Source organism: Poecilia formosa, unplaced genomic scaffold (genome assembly GCF_000485575.1).
Source record: "Poecilia formosa unplaced genomic scaffold, Poecilia_formosa-5.1.2 Scaffold231, whole genome shotgun sequence".
NCBI classification, from domain to species: domain Eukaryota; kingdom Metazoa; phylum Chordata; class Actinopteri; order Cyprinodontiformes; family Poeciliidae; genus Poecilia; species Poecilia formosa.
This window is the reverse complement of record NW_006800170.1, coordinates 157,071-177,077: the sequence shown is the minus strand read 5'-3', so window position 1 is coordinate 177,077 and position 20,007 is coordinate 157,071. Positions and strand designations below refer to the sequence as shown.

At 40.4% G+C, this 20,007-nt stretch overlaps 3 protein-coding genes across 3 annotated transcripts; 1 reads left to right on the top strand and 2 right to left on the bottom strand.

The window, feature by feature from the left end:
- Window positions 1-23: 23 nt before the first annotated feature.
- Window positions 24-5,763, top strand: cops6 (COP9 signalosome subunit 6). The gene is made up of 10 exons (XM_007568790.2): window positions 24-168; window positions 1,446-1,571; window positions 1,762-1,893; window positions 2,588-2,676; window positions 2,783-2,845; window positions 2,942-2,989; window positions 3,094-3,208; window positions 3,391-3,483; window positions 3,679-3,779; window positions 5,399-5,763. Exons 1-10 carry the CDS (start codon window positions 126-128, stop codon window positions 5,537-5,539), a joined length of 951 nt encoding a protein of 316 aa, XP_007568852.1. The 5' UTR covers window positions 24-125; the 3' UTR covers window positions 5,540-5,763.
- A 490-nt stretch (window positions 5,764-6,253) lies between these two features.
- and4 (actinodin4) lies at window positions 6,254-9,512 on the bottom strand. Its single transcript, XM_007568789.2, has 5 exons — window positions 9,225-9,512; window positions 8,892-8,953; window positions 8,767-8,811; window positions 8,512-8,675; window positions 6,254-7,240 (listed from the first exon to the last, which is right to left on the bottom strand). The coding sequence occupies exons 2-5, from the start codon at window positions 8,944-8,946 to the stop codon at window positions 6,461-6,463; spliced, it is 1,044 nt and encodes a 347-aa protein (XP_007568851.1). The 5' UTR covers window positions 8,947-8,953; window positions 9,225-9,512; the 3' UTR covers window positions 6,254-6,460.
- A 735-nt stretch (window positions 9,513-10,247) lies between these two features.
- mcm7 (minichromosome maintenance complex component 7) lies at window positions 10,248-19,487 on the bottom strand. Its single transcript, XM_016680066.1, is given in 16 exon segments — window positions 10,248-10,797; window positions 12,331-12,440; window positions 14,047-14,215; window positions 14,300-14,565; window positions 14,646-14,857; window positions 15,658-15,741; window positions 15,871-16,002; window positions 16,075-16,189; window positions 16,273-16,422; window positions 16,931-17,068; window positions 17,140-17,320; window positions 17,405-17,529; window positions 17,620-17,784; window positions 18,788-18,867; window positions 19,407-19,445; window positions 19,448-19,487. Coding segments are annotated over 16 exon segments (2,223 nt in total). The 3' UTR covers window positions 10,248-10,580.
- Window positions 19,488-20,007: the final 520 nt, after the last annotated feature.

The window sequence follows — 20,007 nt, the reverse complement described above, 5'->3', positions numbered from 1 at the left end:
AAAACACGCGTTACTTTGTCCATTCGCTTGCGAGAACACGCTAGCAAACGTAAACAGGAAAACGAGCGTCTTTGAAATGAGCTTCCCCTGACGGCGTCGCTTTTATCGACACAACACCGGACAAGATGGCGACCAGCAATGGTGGAGGAATGGAAGTGGATGGAACAGGCAAGTAATTATAATTTAACCCACCACATAAACCTCGCACCAACATGAATGACCATGGAGGTTGCATCACGTGTTGGATATTTTGGTTGTAAGTGATCGTAACTGGAGATTTTGTCGTGTTTTAAGGTTGCTGACACAACCAGGATAACGTTCACATCTCTGCCTTCTGTTATTTTTCACTTTGAATGTTAAACAGCCACTTCTCATTCACTCTGTTCCCGAGTCTGAATGTATTGCGTCGATCTTAGTCTTTACGCACCGACAATATTTTAATGAATCTTTGTTTTATTTGCCTATTTTAGTCAGCAAACAAAAATGTCACTTGAAGATCACAGCGCACCGATAGTATTTAATCTGTGCATAGTAACGTTAACCATACATTTGGTATTGCATTCCTTTTTAACAGTTTGGAAATGCATTTCCGCCTGGTTCGGTGTTATTCACTTAATTGCTCATGCACTACCTAATGTCAACATATATTAGTATAATTCTGTTAGAGCACGTCTTTAGCAGGTCTTTGTGTGTGTTTTAAATTACAGAATTCAGCCTGATGATGTCACTTTTTATAATTACTGTGACATGCAAACCCCTTGGAATAAGCAGGATTTTGCTGTTTAGAGGTAGACATAAAAATCCAGAACAAGAGAAACTCTAAAATTTAAATAAATGTTGAAACTAAGTTTGCAAATAATCAAAATAATCCAATAATAAAATATAAGTAAATTAAATTGTGCAATTGTTTTAAGCAACTGCAATAAGCATTTATTAACAAAAAATTACAAAAAAGAAAAAAAAATATTGTTCTAAAATGTGACAAAACTAGAGGCTAAAATTCAGTAAAAAAAAAAAAAAAAACAACAGCCAAAATACACTGAATAATTGCCAAACACATAAAGTTGAGGTTGATCTGGATAAAGTAGCAGAAGCAAATCAGATGGCCTATATGTAAGTCTGCTAATTAGTGGGTTAAACAATTATAAACTAAATTTGACTGTGCTTAGTTATCACTAAGACCAGACTGGAGTGAATGCAAACAAATTTAAAATATCTATGTAATTATATTTACTTTGACTGATCTGATCTAAACGCATGGTTTTGGCTTATTGGATAATCTGATAACTGGCACTGCCTCCTCTGCTGATCTCTTTTCATTCTTGTTTGTAGCCATTATTAATTCTTTTGTCGTTGTTGTTTTTGCTTATGTAGTCCAGATTTTTGTGTCTTTTAGTCAATTTCCTGCTAAAGCTCACCTTGTGTGTTTCTTCATATACCTGCAGCCAGCCCCAGTGTTATGGCCTCAGGGGTCACTGGGAGTGTTTCTGTGGCCTTACACCCTTTGGTTATCCTCAACATATCAGACCACTGGATACGCATCCGGTCCCAGGAGGGCCGACCAATGCAGGGTATGTGTGATTTAACTTCAGTTCTTTACTCTTTAGCATATGGTTATGCATTTATAAAGACAGTACCATGTTAGAGTTTTTTTTTGGCATATGTTGACAAGCATTTATATTTAAGAACAACAGAAGTTTGATTATAGCACCATTAATTTAGATACACATCTGTTGTTAATTGTCTGCTCTGTCTTCTCAGTGATTGGCGCTCTGATCGGGAAACAGGAGGGTAGAAACATTGAGGTGATGAACTCCTTTGAACTAATGTCTCACACCATAGATGAGAAAGTGCACATCGACAAGGAGTATTACTACACTAAGGAGGAACAATGTAAGAATCAATGATTTCATTGTCAATGCCAAAGAGAACAGTTTGACAAATATAGAATAGCACAAGACAGTTTCAAGGAGCATAAATTCAGCGTTTGTGAAAATGTTGAATTTTAACATTTTCACAAGTTAAAATTGGAATCTTATTGGAAGAAATAAATAAAATGAAAGCATTATTTCTAGTCATTTTTCCGACTTTGGTAACTTGCGGAGGAGAGACAAAAGTATTTGTAAAACTTGTCTTAAACCAAGTAACTTCATGAGTTGGAAAGAACTGAAAGGCATGAAAACTGGTTACAATAGTTTCTGAAAAATTATGTCTTCACAAAACAGAGAAATAAATAAGGATCTGAGATATCGTGACCATAATCCTCTGCTTCATCTTTCTTCTTTGCTCTGAGGGAAACAACCCTCTGGTGCTAACATTTTCTATGCCTGCCAACCATTTCTTTGCAGATTAATGTAACAAAATTGAATTACATTTCCAATAAAACATTGCCTTAACCCTTACTTTTCAATGTAAGTGGGTCTTCCAAATGAACAATGGCACTGACCATGCCCCCCAAATCAGTTACAATATGGCTTAAACACAACAGATTTAATGTTTGGTTGTGACCGTCACAAAGCCCTGTAGAACATTTGTTTGTGCAGCAAACAAAACTTGTAAAATGTGACACCAGTTTTATGTTCCTCAGTTAAACAGGTCTTCAAGGAAATGGAGTTCCTGGGTTGGTACACCACAGGTGGTCCTCCAGACCAGTCAGACATTCACATCCACAAACAGGTTTGTGAACACAAAAGCCAGTGGCAGCAGTTTAAGGCTAAAATCAGTGATCAAAATGATGAAACATGAACCTTATTTATGTGTTCCTGTTTTCCTTTTGCACTAGGTGTGTGAGATCATCGAGAGCCCCCTCTTCCTCAAACTTAACCCGATGACCAAACACACTGACGTAAGTCTACCTGCATTTCCAGTTCAAGGCTGAAGCAGCTGTAGGTGGATTTCATTTTGATCCCGCCGCTTCCGTTTCGTTTTTTTTTTCCTTCAGCTTCCTGTTAGCGTTTATGAATCTGTGATAGACATCATCAGTGGCGAGGTAAGACTTCCGACCCAGCTAGGTCGAAATGCTTTTTTTCCTACCATATTAACTTAGTTTCCTGTTTATTTATGGGGTTTTTTGTTGTTGTTGTTTTTAACCAGGCCACCATGTTGTTTGCTGAGCTGACATACACTTTAGCCACAGAGGAAGCAGAGAGGATTGGTGTTGACCACGTGGCTCGAATGACAGCCACTGGAACTGGGGAAAATTCGACTGGTAAGTAAGCTTATCGCCATAAATCACTTAATTGCAGCTTGATAATTTTTTATGTACATGTATCACAGATTACATGAGAATATACAATCCCTTTTCATTCAGATCAATTTGATCCCAATGAATTTTATACTTGAGTAACTGGTTGCTTTGACACTTATTTGTCCCTCTGTTTTCTGCGTTAGTGGCTGAACACCTTATTGCCCAGCACAGCGCGATAAAGATGCTCCACAGCCGAGTAAAGATCATTCTAGAGTACGTCAAAGCAGTCGAAGCAGGTAAGCAATCATATTTATGAGGCACAGAAGGGGAAAGCATTTTAAGAAATGTATATACAAAGCAGCTGTCACCAAATATTTCTTCTCCTTTTTTTTTTCTTTTCAAAAACGCCTCCTTAATTTTAAGTTGCACTTGGACTACATCCTCAAGCGCTATCCCACTGAATCCATCTTTCTTCTGTGTTTGTGTGACAGGAGAGGTGCCGTTCAACCACGAGATCCTGCGAGAAGCGAACGCTCTTTGCCACAGACTGCCAGTCCTCAGCACCACAAAATTCAAAACTGACTTCTATGATGTATGTAATCCCCATAACTGAGGATTCTTCTTTTCTTTTTTTTTTTAACAAGCTTATTCAACTGTCTGTGTCATGAAGTAACACAAGCAAAATTCTTAGCGTGAACACTTCAATCAGCTGATACTTCATCTGCACCAGAAGCAGGAAAACACGAGTTCTAGATATTCGAGAGCAATTATTTTTTTCTTTAACACTGCCTGATTATGTTAAAAGACCAACAGTTTTATAGAGCTGAGTCAGAAATGGGGTTTATGAATTCAGGGGAAAACGATGAGCAGTAAGTGGCGCGTCGACCTATTAAAACTCCATGACTGTGAAGAAAATTGGAGACAGGCTGTGTTATTGTGACGCAAATTTTTTTTAAATTTTTCATTCAACCAATCAAAACACAAATAAACTCCAGAGTTTTAAATTTGGCACAAAAATGATTCGTTCCTCGGTCCAGTGGCAAAGTGGTTCTGGCTCGGCGCTGGGTCTGGCTAAGTCGATTACTTCTTTACACAACAAAATTAAGGCTGCAGAATATATCAGGAATATATTGTCTGTACAATATCAGTGTATGCAAGATTCTTATTGCAAGGACTGTTTGGAGTCCAAATGTTATCAACTAATAATTTATATGCTGATGTAATATTTAGTCTCATGCGTGCAGATGCTTACACTGGACATAAATGGCTTTACCCAATATGCTAAAGGTCAAAGAAGGTCAGGATCCTGAGGTTAGAATGAGAGGAAAGAAGAAAATTGGCAAATATCGCAATTTGCAGTGGCATAATCTAATATTAATGCCACTGCAAGATTTTCTGATATCGTGCAACTCAAAACAAAATCTGACCCCTGTCCTACAGGAACGAATCGACACATAGTTGCTGAAAATATATCTTCTGACTGGAAGCAATTTTTTTGCGTGGTTGTTCATACTGCTAACTAAATGTGACTGCATTCAGACTTCTGAAAGCCCGTATGCGCAGAAGAAGAAAGTTGTGTCGCACAGCGGTGCTCTGTTTACAGAAATAAGTCAACATTATTGTCAGAAGATTATAACAAGGCAAAGGAAGTTAACAAAAAGTAATTGAAATGGCCTTTTGTGGAGCATTTACTGTAACTTTTGTAGAGAAGTTACAGAAGGTGCTTTGTTAAACCAGCACCAGAGTGACAGAGCTCTTTTATAAGTTCATAATCATAATTTTCAGCCGTTATTTATGTCTGTATTTATTTGATCTGATTTCTTCTGGTGCAGAATTGTGACACGTCTCACTTCAGTGTTGGATAAAGAGCGTTGCGACCCTTCTGACTACAAACTCTTTGAAAACTATGGAATGCAGATCTAACGTAGTAAAACATAAAGACGTGGCGCAGATCAGATTTTCTTTTTTTTTTTTTTTTTTTTTATTTGGGTGAAAAGGTCAGAAACGATCCGTTCAGATTGCCGTGAAAAAGTTGGATTTGAGTCGGATTTGGTTGCCTTAGTGTTTTACTGAAACTTCAGGGCTTAACAGAATAACATTTTAAGGCTTTTTGAGATTATGGCAACAGATTTAGTGTTGTTCAACGAAGCAAGTTCAGAGATGAACACTTTTTGCCGTTTCTCACTTTTCTCGTTTCCTGTTTCCCTGCAGCAATGTAACGACGTGGGTCTCATGGCCTACTTAGGCACCATCACCAAGACCTGCAACAGTATGAACCAGTTCATCAACAAGTTCAACGTCCTGTATGACAGGCAGGGCATCGGCCGGAGGATGAGAGGACTCTTCTTTTGAGCTGACAGGGAGGCAAACACTCTTTTCTGTTCTCTCTTTCTGTTTGTGTTCTGATCAATTAAATAAAATAAAAAAAGATTTTTACACCTTCAATCTATACAAAACCACTCAGATCAGTTTAAAACCTCTCCACAGCAGTGAGATCGCTGAACATGGACGTTATTTTACCCGGTTCGTTTTATTGTTTCACGTTTCTCTATGTAATAAAATGTTTTTTTTTCATGGTGCTTTGTGTCTTCTTCCAGAAGGTAATTTTTTTTTTTTTTTTTAACAGGGCTTTTACTATAGTAATTATAGAGACCCCAAAAATGTATAGGTCAGCAGTTTTAAACAAGCTCGTGAAAGTTTTGTAATGTGAAGCTGTGGGTTTATTATCAGGAGCTTTGAGGGTTTTACAATCAACTCGTTTGTGTTTTTTTTTTTTTTGAAGTTGTGTTCCTGCTGCGTGATTGCCTGCAGAGGGTTGAAGGAGGCAGGTAAACGTGGCAGCACAGGAAGCCACTTATAGCCGTAGAGACTAACGTGGATAACCTGAGTCAGCATTTGTTTGGGTATTAAATGCACAGCAGAAGCCGACATAATGACCCCCCTGCTTGCGTGTTAAGCATTTACAAGGTTTGTTTTTTTAGCTGCCATGTGGCTCTGAGAGGAGCGAACCTTGTTCTTGCATCATTTTGCACCTTTTTAAAAGGCGAAATTTAACTCAATAAGTGATGAAAACCAACTTTCTCTTATTTTATTGCCTCTTTACTAAAACACTGGCTGACAACAGCATTTTTTTTTACATTGTGACAGTGATGATAAATACAATAAGATGTCTTTTTAATCATATCAACACATTTCGTTGACACCAGATGAATGTTTCAAAGTCCGTGGAAACAAGAGACCTTTTTTTTTTCTCTCAGGCAGTGAGAGGACTGCTCACTTGTCACCAGGCTGGTCAGCAGCATCATCTGGCTGGGGGTACTGGAAGCGGACCGGGTCGTACAGTTCATCCCTGGGGTCATAAGAGTGGGGGTGAAAGTAGGGGTACGGGTGGAAGCTGAGTTTCTTCTCTTTGAGCGGAGGAGGCACTGGCTCCTCCACAGCCTCCTCTTCTTCCTCCTCGGGTGGAGGAGGAGGTGGGGGGCCCACGATCTTTCCCTTGATAGGTCTTGGAGGGTTGTCAATCAGGCAGTCTGGGTCCCAGTAGGGGTCGCAGTCGTACTCCATACCCTTGAAGACGTGGATGGGGGCTGGAGGAGGAGACTTCTTGACCAAAACCGGAGGAGGCGGAGGCAGCTTCTTGTGATGAGGTTGCTTAGGAACCACCAGCGGGGGCGGCGGGGCTTTCTGTGGGGTACAGTGGGGGTGGTACCGAGGGTCGCAGAGCACCGGAACGGCACCAGTGGGCAAGTAGACGATGTGCGGCTTGCAGAGAGGGTCCTTGTTGTTGCAAAGGAAAAGCACATCGGCCTGGGAAATGGCTGGAGCAGCAGGAAGAGGAGGCGGACCCTCCGTAGGACTGATGGGCTTTGGGACTCCTTTCATCGGAGGTGGTGGAGGAGGAGCGGCGTATTTGCACCTCTTGTCTGTGACTGGGTCGCACATGATCATTGGCACGCCCAGTTTGCTCTGGAAGTAGGAGGCGTTGGGGCCGTAGGCGTGCTCCAGGTACCTCATCTGCTGGTAGAGCATCCGCAGCTTGTCGATCTCATAGAGCTGAGAGGACAAAGGGCAGAGATCAGTGTGGTTGTCACAACCTACAAGTATGCAGAAAACTTTGTGGATAATCTGTTAATATAAAAGAAAAAAAAATTGCAATTGTGGTGTTTCCATTAGATAAGAAACTCAATTAAAATCACGTGAATAGGTTTAGTCACGCAATAAGACATTAAAATCACTTTCTGTCAACTTCTTCATCTAGTAACATCCAGTTGTTGATCATGTGACTCGTGTGATCCAAAAAAAGTGTTTCCATTGGTAGCGTTGCAAAGTACACAATTTTTTTTTTATACAGCCGAAAAACCACCTCATCATAGTGCAGTAACACTTTAATTTTTTTTAATTGCCGTGTTTTCTATTAAGCAAATTTATTTTAGTAATTTAAATATGTAAAATTTTAAAGTCAGTGGAAACGTCGCTAATCTCACCCTTTAGGTAGGGTTGTCAAACTCATTTTCACTTTAAGACATATCAAAATTATGAATATTCTCATAGGGCCAGTTGTACTAGGATGTGTTGATAAAACCCATTGACAAATTGTTAAAATATTAATAAATAGCTGCCTCTGCATTCAATAAGTACTGCTTAAGATAAAAAAATAAATTTCGAACGAATTATCACATTAAAGTAATTTGACGGTATATGGGTAAAAACAGCTTTGATTTGATTAACACACTATTTAAGAACAGTTATCTTGAAGGTTCTGTTTATGTGGCCCTCTAGAGTCCGGAGGTCCACATAAAAAGCTATGGCGGTCCGGAGTTGGCCCTCGAGCCTTGAGTTTGAAACATAGAAGGAGCTGTCTGTGTGTGAATCTCCAAACAAAACTATCAGACCAGATACATTTTTATTTTAGCACTTTAGACACTTGACATCAAGGTGAGAGGACGTTTTGTGATTTTCACACCACAATGTAACTTTAGATTATTTCTGTGTTCCTTTAAACAACGGATTTAGAATTAAACACTTACTGTTGTGTTTAATTCTATTAAAAGTACAATAGTTATAATAGTTCTATGTGCCTGCTAGCACAGCTGTTAGCCAAAAACCACTGATGGGGTCGGTTGTCAGTCACGTGACATTTGAAAAACAAATGGCAGCTACTCAAAACGTAATTAAAGAAAACAAATCTTTAACTGAAAAGAAAAAGTGAGCAAATAAAATAATAGAAATTTTGCTTGGAAATATTCTGTTCCATTGTAAACAACTTGATTCTGGTTTTGGTGTTGAAGTGGTTTGATGTTGACATTATTGTGGAAGGTTGTTACCCCCTCGGTGTGCCCGATGCTGCTGTAGTATCTGTAGTACGCCTGGAAGTCCGGGTTTCCTCGGTACCACCTGGGGTCCGCCGCGTTGCGCTTCGGTCTGGAGTGAGACAGGAACTCGTTGGCTTTCTCCGAGTGGATGCTCACATCACTCAAAGGCACCATCTCTGTTAGAAAACCCCACCCACCATATATAAAAAAATATATATCAAAGGCTCTGCTTAAATTAAAATGCTTTAAGGGATTTAGGATCTGTACCTTCTTGTTTGATGGCACTGAGCAAAGATTTGGCCTCCAACAGGCCTGCGAAAGGAAATACGTTTATTGATTATTGAATAGTGGTTTCCAAAAATAGCTGCAAAGTGAAAGAAATCAACACTGACCTGAGAGAAAGAAGAGGCCGCATAGCAGTCCCAGCAAGCAGGTTAAAGAAATCATGTTGAACCTGCAGCCCATAAAACAAAAAAAATGGTACAAAAATGTACAATTTATTTATACAATAACCAGCTTACAGGTCCTCTTCGTATTGGATTGTCTTAAAAATGTTTTCCATTTCAAAAAATGCTAAGAAACTAGCACATATTAGTATTTGTATTTAACATATTTAAAAAACAACAAAAAAAAACATATCCTAATCTTTAAAGTACAGCTTAAACACAGTTAACTGAATAATGTAGCTGCAAATTTTTCACGATGCAAATAAATGTTCCACTTACCAGGCCAAGGAGGCTGTGTTCACTGGTCCAACAGGACCGGTGGGCTAGATATCAAACCCCTCTGTCCTCCTTTCAGTAACTTTATCCTCTGTCCAATTGGATTTCCCCAAACTTTCAGACCAAAATCTTGTCTCCTCCTCTTCAAAAAAAAATTTTTAAAGTGAAGCCCCTTCAGCACCAATTAGGAATATATAGCCTCTGGACCAAGGCCATAAACAACAAGACTTCAAATGGAAACACCCCATTAGGTCTGGAAGGAAATCATCACCTGCTGGGACCAACTACAAGCATGGAGAAAAAAAAAAATGCCTCAGCAGGAAAAAAAAAAAAATCTGTAAACGGAACCATAGATCACAACCATAAAGGTATATTTATAAAGTTTTCCAGGTTTTTAAAACATAGTTATGTCCTCCAAGTGGTTATTTCAGTTGTAAGAACACCTGCTTTCCCAGCAGCTCCACACCTGAGGACAGCTACCGAAACAGCTGCATTTTCACTTTTTGCCTCAGCTTGTTCACTATTAAAGTGCTTAGAATTGTGCAGCATTCTTTCACAAAGATGTAATTCCATATAAACCTGACTTATCAGCTGCCGTTTTTCTAACATGGAAAAGTCACATACCCATGCAGAAATCTGGTAACCTCAATTACTGCAATGAATACCCCCAAGTCCACAGGCGTCTTGAAAGAGTGTTTTCAGCTAGACTTTGAATGTTTATTTGGATTTCAGGTAAAAGACGGATGTAAAGTAAGCAAATGCTTGTGAAGTGTAAGAAATTGATACATGGTTTCACAAAATTTTTCAAATAACTTGAAGTCTGGCATGAACTCTGATACTCTTAAGAATATCGGTTACCTTTTCACAGTGACCTTTTCTTTTTTCTTTAGTAAGAAATAAAAAAAGGCTGAAGAGGTTAAGTACTAGTTCTCTTTTTTGCAAATTAGTTTTCCTGCCTGGATTAACTGAACATAAGCAGGTATTAATATTTTACTTTCCATGTCCATAAAGAAGTCAAAGTGAATATGAGGAGGAATATTGAAGCATTTATTATAACTCTCCTCAAACACAGGGCACAACATTCATTTTATTTGCATTACAATGTATAAAATATACAGAAATTCTCAATGTGAAATAGATCACATTGTCAACTGCAGATACAACACTATACTATGTTCTGACATACATATTTACAAGCAGTTTAACAGGTTTCTGGAACATTAGCAAAGGGGCCCTAAAGAGCACACATTCTTTCAAAACAGACGGGCATAAGCAAAAGTCCACGTTCTGCCTGACTTGTGTTACAAAATGCAGGAAGAAGGAAGAGAGAGCGGGTCGGAGCCTGTGGAAGGCGGCGGTTCAGACGAAGGTGATCCTGGTGCGGGCCTGGTTGATCTGCCACACGTTCAGCTCCTCGTACTCCTCCAGCGCCTCCTGGAACTGAGCGGGAGTGAAGCCGCGAGAGACGCAGCGCTGCTCCGCTTCGGCCATGCGGACCACGCCGCCCCGGCCCGCAGCGCCCTCTGTGGTGAGCTCGCGCACCAGCGAGAAGATGACGTCTGCAGGTCGCTGGGTCCTACAGAGGGAGAGGGTTCAGATGTCAGAAGGTGTTGAAAACTCATTTTAAACCAGGATATAATGTGAAAAATAATCTGAAAGCCATTAAAGCTCCAAATAAGTTGAACTTTAGAGTTTTTCCACTTCAAATTGTCACTTTTTTTTTCTTTTTCTCAAAACAAATTTTTAGATATTCCCTCAGCAAATAGATACATTTACCTATAAAAACCCAGCTATAGAAGTAATGCTTTATTTTGGTTTTGCAAAAATTTCATGAAACGTCGCAATGATGAAGTTGGCTTCTGATTGATCCACCTTCCAGTTCATAACTTCTCTAGAATCTCAACTTATTCGGGTCTGAATTATAATACAAACATGCTTTACAAATCAAGGAAAGTTTTTCAAAGAACGTTGAGATACATTTATTCTGCTCATTCAACACAAAAAGCACTAAAACAACTTTTATTTTGACCAGGTGTGCATTTAAACAAGCTTTAAAAGCGCCAAATCAAGTTAATTGTCCTTCTATTGTCAACTTCTAATAAGTTAGAAAAAAAAACAAAAAAAAAAACTCCTTAGCAAGTGTCAAAGAAGCTGTAAAGCGTCTTTCAGAATAGGAGACGGTACACGGGAAGTTTTGAGGCTCTGAGGATTTGAAGCGAATCGCCGTATCGCAGGCGATATGCACGAGTAGCAGAATGGAAAACATCCAGCGGTGACTGAAGAGAAACAAAAACAATACGGCTGCAAACAAACTGTGACATTCTAATTTTACTACTACTACATTTTCCCCTTGAGTGACTGGTCTGGAAACGTTTGGATGAAAGTTCAACTGAAAAACAAATCTGACTGCACGCATGCAGACGGCCACATCAGTTTCATGTCATTTAATTTTTTTAAAATCACATTTAAGTGTGTAGATGTTAAAATCTAAAAGAAATATTAAATCAAAGTTTAGCACACGTTATTGGTGAAATATGGAGAAGTTTCCATTTCCACATGAATGAAATTTGAATGTTAAACTTAACGCTAAAATTTGTTTTTTTTTGGATGAAAATTTCTAAACTAGATCAAAAATATGACAGATTAAAAATGTTAGTACAGCACTTCTTTTCGAAATATGCAAAAACAGATTTTCTCCAAAATAAATGTTCCAATTTCTTTATCCAGTCTTAAGAAATTATATAAAAGAAAAAAATTAAAAGGATAATCTGTCTTTTGTGGTCTATACAGGAAACCATAGCTTCACTTAAGGTTTCCTAATTTGGCCCAAGTTTAAAAAGAGTCAAGTTTCCTGTTTTCAAAGAATTCAAACCCTGGTGGCGATACAAACATGAAAAAAATAAATAAAATGTGTGAACACGTTGCTTGAAAAGCCCGTCTCTCCATGAAGAGCCATAAAAACCCAGAGAGGTTTTACAGCTTCCGCCAGCACAAGCAGCTACTGTGATCAAAACACAAGCAGCCCATAAAAGAGGATTCTGGGTCAGCACACGTCCCGCCACCTGCACCTTAGTAATCCCCCAACATGACGACGTGACGCAACACCAACCTGGTGCTGCCGGACTTGTCGGCTTGTAGAGAATCCTTTGACATCTCCATCAGCCTCATCGCCTCGTTGACGTCCTCCTTCTCCACAGCGTCCATCATCCGAAGCCGGGCCTGAAGAGCAGGGAAGTGCAGGCGAGTTAGAAAAATAAATAAACAAACAAAACCCTTCACAAATACTCATGTGGGTCCAGGTCCGTGTGGGCTGCGCTATGCCGGCACTGTCAGACCGAGACAAGTGCAATGCCCTCTGGAAAGGCCGGCAATTGCCCAAGTCTCCGCCTCTCAAAACCAGCTAGTCTCTCCACAGGTGGGGAACAAAATCCAAAACAGACAAAGCGATATAAACGTCTGTAGACTACATGCGGAGGGCGATGACGGCTGTCCAGGCCATGGTCAGTTTTGCATGGGTTTGCACAGCTGCTCTGATTGAACACAGGCTGACTGCCCACCCTGCAAAGCTGACCAGAACCAGGCTGGGAAACGAGCTGCTGAAGGAACAAAACATCAGCACAAGTCACCAAAACTTACTAAATCAAGCTGATGTGTGGCGGCAGTGTGCCCCCTAGTGGCCATCTGCAAGCAGTACATTGCTCACCTGTTTACCTGAAGTGCTGGTTTTGCAGTAGGAGGATGAATGCTACCTGCACAAACAGCACTTTTGACAACCAGAGGCAGACCGAAGCAGGACCAGGTGAAAATGTATGTGCCAACGTTACAGTGAAATGAACTGAGATTCTTCACCTTTCCTAAAACATGTCCAGATTTTGATTACACATTTGATTGCAAAACATTAAACCTGGTATGGTTTTATTGACACAATCTTCCATGAATTATGAAAAACAAAGTTATCTTTTGTTTTAGCAAAGTGTTAAAAGTTTAGTTCTAAACAACATTTTGGCACTTGGATGAATGTTTTGTTTTTTGTTCTCTTTGAGGTCTATACGTTTTTAAAGGTTGTAAAAAAAGAAAAAGTTGCTTCAAGTTTGAAATTGGAGGGAATTTTGAATACAAAAGAAAGGAATTACAAGATTATCCAATTAATGCTTTAAAACCTATATCCCAAACTCATCTGATGTTTTTAATAACATTTAGAAACAAAAAAATGTGTAATCTAAAGCACATATTGATTCTGTCTATACTTTGGACTCATTTTTCTTTCCACCTTGCGTTTGAGATTTACTGCGAACTGGCTCCATTTAAATATTTAATTCGCTTTTTCCCCCCCCTCAGGTAAACCATCAGTAACTCAAAATCTAAAATGTGTTAAACAGAAAAGGTTTTAACTCGGGTAACTTCAAGATAAAAGTTTAAATAAAAACCACATTTAAAAAAAAAAAGTGAGAAATTCTTCTCCCAATTAAAAAAAAAGAAAAAAAAGGGGGAAATATTGAAACTCAAAGACTTTCCTACCCCACTCATGTTTTAAAATGACAGAATCAAATCCTATTAGGGAGACTTTAGGAGTTCTCAGAAACTCAAAGCACATCATGTCTGACTAAAACCCTCTGACGAGTTGGTCCGGCGTGGGAAAGAAGTGCTCACACTGCAGTAGACCAGGTAATCATCACTACCTGCACTGTAAGCACTTTATCACACACCAGGCTGTCGATGAGCACAAATCCCTCCAGAATGAACATTTAACAAACAATAGATGTGAGAACCGACGCGAGTGTTGGGACGGTGCAGGAGGTTTTTAATGACCGACGGTAATCCTCACCAGCGCAGTGGACAGGCGCAGGATGGAGAGGAGGGTACGGGCCGAGGTGAAGGTGGTATCTTTGCTGACCCGAGCCTCTTTTCTCATTTCTACGTAAGCGGCGGTGATGTAATCAGCCAGCACCTCCGGCACGACTGGCTGACGCTTCTTACACAGAGCGATGTAGCGCCTGAAGGGAAAAAAACTTATCACTTTTAACTCTTTACTAATGCCTGGATCGGATGGGGATCTCGTCCGCGCTTGTTTTGTTCACCTCATGAGTTTCATGTCGATGGGGGTGAAGTGAGTCGGCGGCTGGCGGGAGTGCTGGTGGACGTATGTGATGTGCTGCGCCAGCCGCAGGTCGGCGTCGGCGTCCGGCTTGTCCTGGATGAGCCACAGCAGATCGAAACGCGACAGCAGCGCCGCCGGCAGCTGAATGTTCTGCTCGATGCTCTTCCGCGGGTTGTAGCGGCCGTAGGCGGGGTTGGCGGCGGCCAGGATGGAGCAGCGGGCGTTCAGGGAGGTCATGATGCCGGCCTGGAGAGAAGAGCAGCTGCTGGAAAACCAGGCCGGCTTCAACTTCCGATTGGACGGAGTTTGGCGGGAGTCGGTAGTACCTTGGCGATGGAGATGGTCTGCTGCTCCATGACCTCGTGGATGGCCGTGCGGTCGGCGTCGGCCATCTTGTCAAACTCGTCAATGCAGCAGATGCCCAGGTCAGCGAGCACCAGGGCGCCGCCCTCCAGAGTCATTTCGCCAGTGAGAGGGTCCTTCATGACGGCGGCGGTCAAACCGACACCAGACGACCCCCGACCCGTTGTATACTGACCTGAAAATCAGCAGCAGTGATTTAACAGAGCTGGAACTAAATCTGGGCTGAATTAGCTAAATAAAACTTTAAACTTCTTAAAAACCATGTAGAGCTCCAACTAAAGATCATTTTAGTAATCAGTTTGCAGATTTTACATTTAACTAGTTCAACCTATTTTTTTTATACAATACTAGAAATATATTAAAAGATGCAAACAAGTGAATTTATTTTCTAAGTAAGAAAATAAACATTTTATTTCCCAAAACCCAATAACGGCATTTCTTTGGCGTATTCTTGATCTTTTGTCGCAAAGGATGTATCTGCAGCTAAAAAAACACTTGTCAACATGTGAAAAACATGTTGAAAAACAATCCAGTTAACAGTTAATCAATTACTAAATTCTTTGACCATTATTCCAATAATCGATTCATCATGATTAATCGTTTCAGTTCTAGAAAGTTGTTTAGTAAAGAAAATCAAGACTTCCTGGCTGAGACACTTTCTAAATATCCAACCAAGCTAAAAATAAATAAGTAAAAATAAGAAAAAAGAAAAATAGCAGGTAACTATAACGTTGTCATTTCATTATATAAAAATGTAATCCAATGTTATACATCCATTTTAAATTTGTGTGACTACTGTAATAAATTCACTCAAGGTTTTACCACGAGAGTCTTGGTGTGTGGCTGCTCATTAGTGGTAGAAGATTAGCATGAACAGGCTCTACGCCACATGGAAAGTTAATATTTCACCATGTAAGCCTTAATAGAGAGAAAATTCCTCAGTAGATAAAATATTAAACAGGAGATGAGACTTACTTCTAAGAGCCAATCGGTCGATGTAGGACAGCAGCTGGGACTTGGCGACTCCTGGATCGCCCATCAGGCAGATATTTATGTTGCCTTCAGGGGAAATGAGTCAAACACAACAACAACGACGCCATTTTTATGACTTTTTATGGGGATAACTGAAGCGCAAAACTATACTGGATTCAAACAACATTCCTTCCGAGTGGGCCGATTTCTGCTCACCTCTGATTTTCATGCCTTTTGGAGCTTGTTCTACTCCTCCGACCAGCAGGAGGAGCAGAGCCTTCTTCACGTCTTCGTGCCCGTAGATCTCCGGCGCAATCGAGCCGGCGAGTTTCTCATAGAATCCCTCCTCTGAAACCCACAACAGGTGCTTTAGTTACAGGGAGAGGGAGCAAATGGTGCACCAGGTGACCAGATCCCAACCTGTGATGCTGCGAAGCTCCTCGTCGGTCAGCTCCTCATTACCGAGCTCGTCATCTTCCGTTTTGTTCATGAGCGTGATGCTGTGAGCTTCAAGGTAGGTTTCTGACAGAAGTCCCTACGGCGGCCATGTTGGGACATATTTAATAAAATGCATCTGCATGGAGACAAACTGAAGGGATTTTCCTCCATTGGTGTTACCTGCACAGCCTGGCTGTATCCTGTACGCAGGAGAGGGAGGAAGATCCCTGTGATGGCCACATGATCTCCAGGCTGAGCGAGACGCGTGTTTTCACCGCGGGCGTACACCGTCATGCTTCTGGGGATGTTACCAACAGGAACCTGGTCACTCTGTGGGACATCAGACGGCACAAAATCACTTGTTGGCGACGCTGTGACACATCCAATTATGGGCCAACCTCCTCTTTCGGAGGTCCGGGATTTTACTGAAGATGTTTTATTTAAAGACCAAATCCGGTTCTGGAAGAACACAGTTTCCTCGAACAGTTCCACCATAACAGCTGTAATGGTAGTAATAGAAGCAACAGTTTGGATAATCAACTTCATCAACTGTCTTTGATTAAGTACAAGTTTGTTCTGCACTTGTAATGTATAAAATATACATCCTATAAATAAAGGGGTTACTGGGTAATAAATTACAAAAGTTTGAAAAACCATGTTTAAGACATATTATTGAAAAATTTAGATCCTAAAAATATAAAACCAAGTTCTGATGACTGTCTGCGAAACATGATTTGTCTCAGTCTAGTGTCTACTTTGTTTCTGCTGCCGTTTGTTATTATTATTTTTATTTTATTTTACTTTAACCAAATCTAAACAACTATCTGAAATTCCTTACATGCTCCTGAATACGCAGTTCCTGGAATTTGACGAATTTGGAGCCTCTGGTCTGCAGGTAAAGCCGACCTCCAGACTTGTTGGTGACGCACTCTTGGCTGGGACACATGATGAGGGGCATGAAGGAGGGAGACTGGATCTGATGAACACAAAGAAGTCGTTACAGGGGCAGTTTTGTGATAACGTCGCTGCTAGATTTTCAAATCTTACCGGTTGGTAAGTTTCAGCACCACACTGGTCACATGTGTACGTCGCCACAGCCATCATTGGCTTCACCTCAGTGGCCCGGGTCACGATGCCTCGAACCGCGACCAGGTGGCCGATGCTGTCAGCCCGAATATCACGCACCACCTTGGGCTTAGACGTGCTGGGAGCTTTAAAGTAGAGCTCACTGTAGAAAAAAAGATCACAGATCATGAGGAAGAGCTCCAAATATATATATATAAAAAAAAAATCCTAATGTGGTCCTACTTACAATCTCCTCATGAGCTCAGGTGGGTACTGGTTCCGGGGGTCTCTGGTGTCAGCAGGGTCCCGACCTCTTTGTTCCATTATCAACCTGTGCTCAATATACACATCCAGAGAGTCTTTGGCCACCACCTACATACATGCAGGAAAAACAAAATTAACAACATCCACCTAATACAAGTCAATTTATTTATAAAATATTTTTTCTTAAAAACTGCATACATCTCGTTCTTTGTATTCTGGCAGCAGCTCGTGGACGGCGTCGGCAAACAAAGCCGTGTAGCGCTTGGCGTTCTCGCAGACGCTCTCCACCAGCTCAGGGTCCTCCTCTGCCACATCGTCCAGCTCAATAAAGAGAGACACCTGCTCCCGGTGGGCCAAAGCCACCTGAGCAGACGAGCAATTAGACGAGTCGACAAACACAGTTACACCCACTTTTTAAACCCTCCATCACCGCCTCCGACAGAACCAGACCTCCTCAGTCAAAATCTAAGCAGCTTGTCCACTCAAACATGCAGTTTCTGTCTTGCAAAAAGTTGTTAAATATTGTTCCTATTAAAAGTGATTAAAACTGTTGAATTAAAAATAACCCAATGTTAACATACAATTGCAAGAAAATTCCAACTTCATAACCTAAAGGGAGCTCCATTCAACCTCCCCTGCATTCGTGCTACACCGAGACTGTGATGTAAACAAAACAAAAAAGGGAGTTACTATTTACACCACACTAGACTTTAAACTGTGAAATAGTCCAGGAAAATCTTAGTCGACAAACTTGTCACAATAAGTGACAAATAACAAAAATGACAACACACAACTAATACAATTTCTTTTTTATCTTGATGTATAATAAAAATTTAAAAGAATAAAGCAGATAGATTCTTAATTTTCTCTGGGACTCCAGACGACAACCTCATTGGATTTTTTATGCAGTATTAAATAATAATAAAAAATAATAATAATTACTCAAAATCAGCAGGTTGAAAGCCTAACAGTGCTGAGAAAATAAAATGGAAGTTGCTCATTTAAGTGTTGTATTAGACTTGAGTGAGTTTTTCATTAAAAATTGTTTTCCTGAAATCGCAAAAGGACTTTATCTTAGGCAATTTAAAGTTTCCCACATGGCCTGACCTGGTGATTAAAACATAGCATGATTTTCCCAATAGAACAATACATTTTTTTAGGTGATCTTTTTTTTTTTTAATTATGCGTTAAATACTTCATCTAAAAATTGGAAGATTTTGGTTTAGGAACCGAAGAAAAAGAAAACTAATGGAAAACAAAAATCTCTTAGGACAAAAAACAAAGTCTTGGAACAAAGTCCAGTACCATTTATCATGAGAAATGGACAAAAATTAGCTCTACATTCTGTATACAACACTATACTCACCAGCTGTGCTCCATATTTAAACACCTTCTTCCCATTGTCATCCTCTGTGTAAAACTCCTGCAGGAACCTTTTGCACTTCTCTGTAAAACATATCACACACAAGCTTTAATTTACTTACAAAAAAAAATCCACCACATCCTGCAAAGAAATATTTTTTCAACTGATTGTTATTTAAAGTCACAAAAAAATGCAGATGTTTTGAGTTGAAAACAGGAGAAATACTTGATTCCCAACAACAGCAGAGGGCCTACATGCTGGGAGCTAATTTGTTGTCCTGCACCGACCCCCCTTTTGTTGAGTAACATGGCATCCTGTAATCTCGATGAGTCACTATTGCTACAGTACGGCATAAACTGCCGCTGGGGCTCAGTATGAAGCATATTTCACCTGGATGAATCTCCTACCACAGTTTCAGAGTGAAATAAACTGGCGCTGCGCAGCAAATCGCTCCAGGGCGAGTAGGTAAATACAACAACAAGCGCGCTGAGTTCGGTGTCCCTTTTTCTTTAGGAAATATCCCTTCACTTCTCAAAAGAGCCACAACTAAAACCAATATTCATTTCCGCTTCAGGAGGAACCAAACTCCTATTAGAATAGCACTTAAATATACTCCACTTACTTTGACGCCGCGGGAGAAAATTCGCAGCGCTGCTGGTTAATTTCCATGTTCGAGGATGTTATTGTAAACAAAGCAGCACATGGCTTTTGTGCCCCGTCACTGGGGTATCCCTCCGCGATTCCTCCGCACGTAAAAACAGTCCCGGTTGTTGTTTTCAGACCTCGGCCAGCCATCTTCTAATGTTAGCCGAGGTTAGCTGCGGGTTGTACCCAGAAGCAGAACCGCGCTGCTGTTACAAAGCACCGCACCAAACAGCGACGATGCGCTGATTTAATATTTAACGCCGGAGCTTTCTGACCGTTGGCTTAAAGTTTAACTTGCTGTAGTTAGATGTTGCTGCTTAAATTCAGACGACTCATGTACTCTTCGGTTTAGGCACCAACGAGTCTCTAAGCTATTAATTTAAGTCGAAGCTTAAACTGAATTACCGACAAGGTAGTTTACGTTGCTTAAGTCAGCGTCACTTTAATAAAGGGCTTTCCCACTATTTTTGGGTTGCATGATCAGTTGTAGTTCAAAACCTAAACCTTTAGCCTCGGTAAACCTAAACTAAAAGATTATATACTGGTTCAGTTGTGAATCCTGTTAAATTCAACAAAAA

What these genes read in the sequence shown, in the direction of transcription:
- cops6 (XM_007568790.2), top strand. Translation starts at nt 126, where the DNA reads ATGGCGACCAGCAATGGTGGAGGAATGGAAGTGGATGGAACAG. An exon ending in CTACACTAAGGAGGAACAAT is followed by an intron (nt 1,894 to 2,587) that starts GTAAGAATCAAT and finishes TATGTTCCTCAG; the next exon opens with TTAAACAGGTCTTCAAGGAA. An exon ending in CGTCAAAGCAGTCGAAGCAG is followed by an intron (nt 3,484 to 3,678) that starts GTAAGCAATCAT and finishes TTTGTGTGACAG; the next exon opens with GAGAGGTGCCGTTCAACCAC.
- and4 (XM_007568789.2), bottom strand. Translation starts at nt 8,946, where the DNA reads ATGATTTCTTTAACCTGCTTGCTGGGACTGCTATGCGGCCTCTTCTTT. An exon ending in CGGCCTCTTCTTTCTCTCAG is followed by an intron (nt 8,812 to 8,891) that starts GTCAGTGTTGAT and finishes TTCCTTTCGCAG; the next exon opens with GCCTGTTGGAGGCCAAATCT. An exon ending in GCATCGGGCACACCGAGGGG is followed by an intron (nt 7,241 to 8,511) that starts GTAACAACCTTC and finishes TTGTCCTCTCAG; the next exon opens with CTCTATGAGATCGACAAGCT.